At 40.8% G+C, this 7,684-nt stretch overlaps 2 protein-coding genes across 2 annotated transcripts; both read right to left on the bottom strand.

Annotated features, from left to right (window-relative positions):
* Positions 1-1,472: 1,472 nt before the first annotated feature.
* LOC130168040 (trace amine-associated receptor 13c-like) lies at positions 1,473-2,658 on the bottom strand. Its single transcript, XM_056374616.1, has one exon. The coding sequence runs from the start codon at positions 2,508-2,510 to the stop codon at positions 1,485-1,487; it is 1,026 nt and encodes a 341-aa protein (XP_056230591.1). The 5' UTR covers positions 2,511-2,658; the 3' UTR covers positions 1,473-1,484.
* A 2,811-nt stretch (positions 2,659-5,469) lies between these two features.
* LOC130167662 (trace amine-associated receptor 1-like) lies at positions 5,470-7,269 on the bottom strand. The gene has a single exon (XM_056374067.1). The coding sequence runs from the start codon at positions 7,267-7,269 to the stop codon at positions 6,271-6,273; it is 999 nt and encodes a 332-aa protein (XP_056230042.1). The 3' UTR covers positions 5,470-6,270.
* Between the last annotated feature and the right edge of the window lie 415 nt (positions 7,270-7,684).

Genomic DNA, 7,684 nt, shown 5'->3' with positions numbered 1-7,684 from the left:
CTGTCCCAGTCTCTCCAGCTGCTGGAAGACTTGTCAAAGGTTTTGAGGTCATGTGTTTTAATCCTCAGTGACTCAATGAAGTTTGAAGTCCAACATTTTAGTTTACACTGCAGTTATGTTTTCATACTGGAATAATATTCATTCTGATGTTTAGTTTTATTCCTGTGTTTTATATAAAGTTCAACCCCAGAGGTCACATGTGAGAAGAACCTTTAGAGCGTAGATATTAGTTTCAGGGCCGTTGACTTCACATCAGGTGTAATAACCAAGAGTCTCAGCTGTGAGAGCCTCAAGATGCCATGTCTCCTGTTCTGTGGTCCACTGTTCATTTCATTATTAGGTTCAGTGATAGTTATGTTAGTCACTGAGGTTCAGGCCTCACTGAGTGTTGACTTACAGTTTTTACACTGGAATCAAAATTCCTCTGTTATTGTAAATTCTCCAGTTTAAACAGAAAGAAGCAGCATTCTTGCATGAATGAGTCGTGTTGTGGGTCAGTTATTTCTGCCTTTAGGGAAGTACAATCTTCGTTTCACAGTTTGAGCATGATATTTTTAGAGCTGGTTTAAGCAAAGAGCATCCAGACAAATGTTTTATTAACAGCTGAGATGTTGAACAGAGGGAAACAGACGGTATCAGGTTGGTGTCAGCAGATACCAACATTTCTTTCTGTCATTCTTCTACCTTTTTAATTCAATTTCAAGTAATTCATTAATTAACTGTGCAAATCGTGTGCACACCATACACTCAGTTTATTAGGAACACCAAGCTGAAACTCAACAGTCTGACTCCACAGTGCTGCAGTAAATCCTCCTTCATGAAGGATCTAATGTTCAGTTTCTATTGACACTGTTTTAGAGTTGAACCGTTTCACATTCTACAGAGAAGAGTTTCTGTTATTAACCTACTGTCATTGATATAAACAGGGAGGACAAAATAACTAAACACTTCAGCAGCAACACAAACTGCAGCCTCCACAATAATCATGAAACAGATTCAACACAAAGTGAACATTAAACCTTCATGGAGGAGGGTTTGTTGCAGGACTGTTGTATTAGACTGACTGAGTGTAGGATGATTTGATATCATTGTTTTATCAGATTATTTTACTGAAGGTTCAACTGCAGCAAATTATAACAATTGAAAGCAGCTGTTAATAGTAACTCAACTAGTAAATATATATGATGTCATAAAAACAATGAAATCTATCATGTAATTATTATACTGTAATAACATTAAATTTAATATAAAATCAAATAAAATGCTTAAGAACATTAAAACATTTCATCTTTGATCGTGTAGCTATTCAACATCACCAAAAGCTAAATAAAGATAATAATAATGAACATGTAGCATTTGTGCTAATGCTACAGAGATCAGTGGCAGTAAAAAAAAAAAAAGATATTAAGGGGAAACTCATCCTCAAAACTGTGACAGATGCATTTAAACCTGCTCATAATGCAAATATAGAGACAGTAGTGTCATCAATGTGTCCGTATATTCACCTTTACAGTTGAAGAATGGGGGTCAAATATTTTCAGACTGACAATGAGATAAAAACATTTCTTAAACCAAGGATAAAAAAAGGCATAAATAACTGGGTTCAAGGTTGAATTGAAGTAACCCAACCAAACAAATGCCTCAAAGACGGCAGCAGGTGTGATGAAGCCAGTGTAGGCATCTATTATAGAGTTAATAAAAAAGGGCATCCAACATAAGATGAATGCACCGAGCACAATAGCCAGAGTCTTCGCAGCTTTGTGCTCAGACTGTTTAACCAACCCACCTTTTCCTCTGTCACTGGAACAGTGGCTCATATCTCCGATCTTTCTTACATGCTCTTTGGCCACAATAAATATTTTAGTGTAAAGACAAATCATTACAGTACAGGGGAAGAAGAAGACAATAATACTGTCCAGGATTCCCCAAAGGGGGTTAAAGAGAAGGTAACAACTACCAAAGCAGTTTATTGACACCATATACTCCTCTAATCCTGCTACGTTGGCCTTCGAGTAAAGTAGTCCATAGGAAAAGAGAGCAGCCAGTGCCCAGCTCACATATACCATAATACAGGCCACTGACATTGTGATTTTCCTGGAATAATGCAAAGGATTGCATATTGCTTGTTGTCTGTCTACAGCAATGCAGACCAGGTGGAAGATAGATACAGTGGTAAGAAACATGTCAAAACTAGAATGCAACTGACAGAAGTCATCACCGTAGAACCAGCAGCCATGAACGGTCCGAATGGCGCTGAAGGGCATCACAATAACTCCCACAAGAAGGTCGGCAAGAGCAAGAGATAAAACAAGCACATTGGTGGGATTCTGCAGCTGCTTAAAATGACCTATTGACACAATGACAACACCGTTTCCTAAAATGGTGACCAGTATGCCTGAAGCAAACAACAAATAGAGGCTAATCCTGGTCCCCACGCTGAACTGAGCCATAACACATGAGGCATTAGAGCCTGGAAAACAGTACTGGTCCTGAGACAGGTCACTCATCATAAACCCAAAGACAGATGACAAAACCACAGCAGAGAGAGATAGATACCACAACTGCAGCAGAGGTATGTGCTGAGGGCGAGACACACACTGGTGATCTCAGTCTTGTAAGAAAAGACGCAGCAGAGGCACCACCTACAAATATACCTCACTCTGCCATCCAATCAGAACTACTTCAAACTTTGAGGGGGAAGTTTTTTCTCTGGTGAAGTCATAGACAACCGTAATGTGGTTTTACTACAGTAATAGTAAATTAAATACAAAAAAATGAAATTAATGAATGAGAGTGATTCATGTGTTGCACCACCAGGGGTGGAAGGAGTTCTGGAAAATTGTTACTCAAGTAGAAGTAAAACTAAAACTAACTTCAAGCAGTTAAACTGTACTCTGAGTAAATGTTTCTGCATTACATTTTTGAAAGGTGGAGGGTGAAAACTATGGTGATAACAATAACATATAGTATCTTCCCTCAGTAATGAACCTGTGGGTTGTTAGCCTGTTTCACCAGCTCTTCGTTCGTTGACTGAACACTGTGGACCACAGCCAACAAAAAAAAAACAAAAAACTGGTTTTACAGTGTAATCTCAACGCTACCAATTGACTTCACCAACTCCCGCTGTAGACTAGTTACCACTCCTCAAACTAGCAGGAATTACTACAGCCTGTCCCTCTCACTTTCTGCCAATCACAGGTATGTTATCTCACAATGCCGTAGGTAGCAGCGAAACTGATGATCAGCCATCTTTGAAACTAAACTGCATCACATCACCCTGATAAGGGAAGCCAGGGCCAAGGGGCCCGATTGGGCACAGCCTGCTGAAATTACATGGGACCACCTCTTTGTGGGCCCACCACCTGCAGGGATGGAGTTGCGGGAGCACTGGCTCTGAAACCAAACTTCTGAAAAGGGGCTGGACTCCTCTTTCGGAGTTGCCCATGGTTAGAGGCACAGGGCAGGTGTGAGGATACTGGCTGAGCACCACCCTGTTGGGGTTTTCCCCAGAGAACAAGAGGGTTGCCTCAATGCGGCTTGAAGTTGCTATGGGTAAGGCTTTGACTGTTATCAGTTCAGAGTATTTGACCTTCTTGGAGTCTCTGTGCTTCTGCAAGAGGCACCACCTGGGGACTCTAAAGTTCTTTTGGGGGAATTCAATCCTGATGTAGGCAATGATGGAGAAACCTTGAGGGGGGGTAATTGCGAGGAACAGTCTGTCTGATCTAAACTCGAGTGGTGCTTTGTTGTTGGACTTCTGTGCTATGGATTAGCCATAACAAATACCCTGTTCTGAATGGGCCATGTTCAAAGCTTCCATTGTGGAAACTGTCAAGCTGTAGAAGGCCTGGCTCAGGTGTCTCCTGAAGCATCAGACAGGGACCAGCAGGCCAAAGTCACCGTGGCTACGGTGGTCCTGAATGCTAAAATCTGTGTTTGGAACGAGTTTGGGGAGGCCATGGATAAGGACTTTTGGTTGACCTCAAGGAAGTTCTGGCAAACCATTCAGCATCTCAGGAAGATGAAGCAGGGTGAAGCCCACGCTCCCCAGCAGGGGAGAACTGCTAACTTGGACTGGAATATTTCCAACCAACGTGTCCTCCAAGGAGGGGGCAGAGTGTTAAGACTTGGGGAAAGACTTTCCCATATCCTTGTCAGAGGTCGCTGAGGAAGTCAAGGTGCCAGGAGTAGATGATATATAAAAATCATAATCACGATTATTTAACACATTAGTCATTGACTTTGGAAACCACAAATCTGTCTTTTGTCTTTTCAGTGGACTTCCTTTAACTTTAAATACGATTCAACAGAAAAACAAATAAAAAGATAAGTTCGCTAACTAGATAGATCGTTTTATGCAGTTGTTTTTCAGCAGAAAATCATCATAGCAGATGATACAATCAGCTGAACTGACGAACAAGCTGTGTCATTTGAAAAACTGACAACTTTGTGTAAGTGCCCACACAGAAATGTAATATCCCTATATCAAGAATGATGATGGGGATATATTTTTAGCACATCTCCTGAATATATGAAGATATAAGTTTATAATATATATGAAATACTCATTGTAAATATAGTGAAATATCTATGAGTTTTTATATGTTATAACATGTAGCATCATATAACATTCAGGCATCATTATATGAGGCGGCTGTGGCTCAGGAGGTAGAGCAAGTCATCCACTAATTAGAAGGTCGGTGGTTCGATCCTCAGCTCCTCCAGGCCGCATAGTGTTGTATCCTTTGGCAAGATACTGAACCCTGTATTGCCCTTGATGGCTGTTCCATCAGCGTGTGATTTGTGAATTTTGGCTTTTGGCAAGTATTGTAAAGCGCTTTGATTGGTCAGTAAGACTACGAAAGTGCTATATAAGTGCAAGATCATTTATGTTAATTTTTTTTTTTTGCAAGTTTATTAAAACAATTTAAATATAAAAATTCTATATTATATATTTGTATTATTATTTTCTTATTAATTTAAATTTTGTTGCACTTCACATTCTGGAAAATTGTCTCAGACTTTTGGACCCCACTGTTTATAATATCAACATATACTGACAGGCTTTGGGATGGATATACATTTAACATGTGTCTACAATATACACATACATACATAAACATACATATTTGTATGTGCTAGACATATATGTCAATATATGAAGTCTTTCCAATTTCTAGTTTTTATACCTAATATTTGCTTTATATGCAAATATATTTCATATATTGAAATTCAGTGTATGTCAATATATCCAATTTGTGTCACGATCTGTCACTATGTGGGTAAGGCTGGACCCAAAATGCAGCCAACACAGGGGGATGGGGTGCAAAAAGGTTTATTAACTTAAAGAGCTTACAACACTGGTGAAGCACGGGTAAACACAGGTGAAGCACAGGGAAACACAAGAACTTAAACAAAAGGCCAAAACACAAGGAACCACAGGGGATGACAACAGGAGACAAGAACATGAACAGACTGAAGACAAACCAGACTCAAACAGCTGGCAGGAAAACCATAGATGAACAGATCAAGGACAATCCAGAGATGAACAGACAAACCAACACAGACAAAGGGGAGCACAAAGACTATATAGACAAGGGAGGCAAGGGTGATTGAACACAGGTGAAACACATTAGGGCGGGGCAGACAATCACCACACAGAAACAGGACCAAGACAGGAAGTAAAAACATTGAGACACACGAGGAAACCAATTACAAAATAAAACAGGAGGTGACAAAAGTCCAAACAAACTAACAAAAGGTGTCTGCCATGGCAAACCATGACAATTTGCGTATGGGTGGACTTTTACCACACGGTGAAGTTATCAGAGGTAATATTGGCAAGTGAGTTAATTATTCATTTTTGTATGCCATACCTTATTTACCGGTATAATTCAGCATATATCATCAGAGTACTTTAGTCAGGGGGAGTTGTACTGTTGCCCGGTGGTTTTGTTGTTTTTGTGCTCACTATAAAAAATGTCTTTATGTTCTTACAGAACTTTAAACCTGCAACAAGGCAAGGTTTTACAATTGACAGCATAGCTTAGCTCCTTTCACTGCATTTCAGGGCAAATAAAAGGTGGGGCAGGCTGTCCTCCCTCAGATCAACCCCAAAAGCTGACCAAAAGTACTGATACTCCTGGACCCCCTGAACGTTGCTCTTTACCACTGACCCCTTAACACATCAAGTGATGGGAAATGGCACATTTTTCAAAAACTATGTCTGTGAATTAAAATCCGCCTCTGAGACTTCTGTTCTGCATCAGTTTATGTGAAAAGCGTCGTCTCTGAAATGTCGGATTTAAAGACTGTACCTGAGGTGAATAAACGCAACGCCTTCCTGAACCAGCTATAGAAGAAGGCGTATATCAAAGGGTTCACAGTGGAATTCAAGTAGCCCACCCACACAAGTGTTTCAAACACCGCTGGTGGTGTTGAGTAACTGATGAAAGGATCAATGATGTTACAGACAAAAAAAGGAGTCCAGAAGGAAAGAAACGCCCCCATTATGATAGCGAGTGTTTTAGTGGCTTTAGTCTGACTCGTGGTCAATGTTCCTGCGTTCTGTATGCTGCGCAGCTGTCTCTGCGCCACCAGGAAGATCTTCAGGTAAACGCCAAGCATTATTATTCCTGGAATGTAAAAGGAAAGAACTGATGAGACTGTACTCGACAGTCCACTCTGAAACAAGACACACCCTCCCTCACAAGCGACATGGTTGTAATAGAACTCCTCCACCCCCCAAATATTTAGCTTCAGAAAAATCATCCCAAAGCCTATGATAGCTGAAACACTCCAGCTGAGCAGAATCATGATCAACACAACGTTCACAGTTATTTTTCTTCTGTATAGCAGAGGCTGACAAACGGCGTAGTGTCGGTCAAGTGATATAAAAGACAGATTCAGAATTGATGCTGTACACAACATGACATCAGAGCTCATGTAGACGTTACAGAAGACGTCACCGAAATACCAGCAAGTCTCAACACACTGAATCATACCGGGAAACATGACCAACACTCCTAGAAGGAGGTCAGACACAGCCAGAGAGGCAATCAGGTAGTTCGTTGGAGTGTGGAGTTGCTTGAAATAGGCGATTGAGACAGTGACCAAAAGGTTTCCACACACTGTCAGGATGACTGTGATGCCCAGAATCATGTAGAGGGTGATGCGTATGGGCAAGGGGTAGATGGTCCTCTGACATGAGATGTTTCTGGACTCGTAGCAGAGCGCTGGCTCCATCTGTCCTGAGAGAGACTGAAACATAGTTTAGGTCAGTATTTCTTCATTTAAAATAAAATGTGCGCTAAGATGGGAATTACCCCAAGATTTCTTTGCTAATTTGGCAAAATGTAAATTTTTAATAATTTGCCCAATTAATAAATTGTTATAAGGGTAGCATGGAGAAGGGTGAGGACAACTTAAAACCGTAGTCGAGGCTTGAGTAAAACAGAATTTAATTGCAGTTTCAAAAAGCTAATTCCTAACCACAGAACACTTTCACCATCCGACTGTGATCGGCTTCTTCACTGACGAGGACCTGGAATGTAAAAGTAAAGAACTGACGAGGTCCAGTGCTGTGATACTGCTGTGATACGTTAAGCTGTCGTGTCCCTCCTCCTTTGTTTCGACTGACTCCCGTAAAGGGACGTTACATACACCTCTGCATTCGCTGCAATGT

Source organism: Seriola aureovittata, chromosome 4 (assembly GCF_021018895.1).
Source record: "Seriola aureovittata isolate HTS-2021-v1 ecotype China chromosome 4, ASM2101889v1, whole genome shotgun sequence".
In the NCBI taxonomy this organism is placed as follows: Eukaryota; Metazoa; Chordata; class Actinopteri; order Carangiformes; family Carangidae; genus Seriola; species Seriola aureovittata.
The sequence above is the reverse complement of the archived record's forward strand: the minus strand, read 5'-3'. Positions and strand labels throughout refer to the sequence as shown.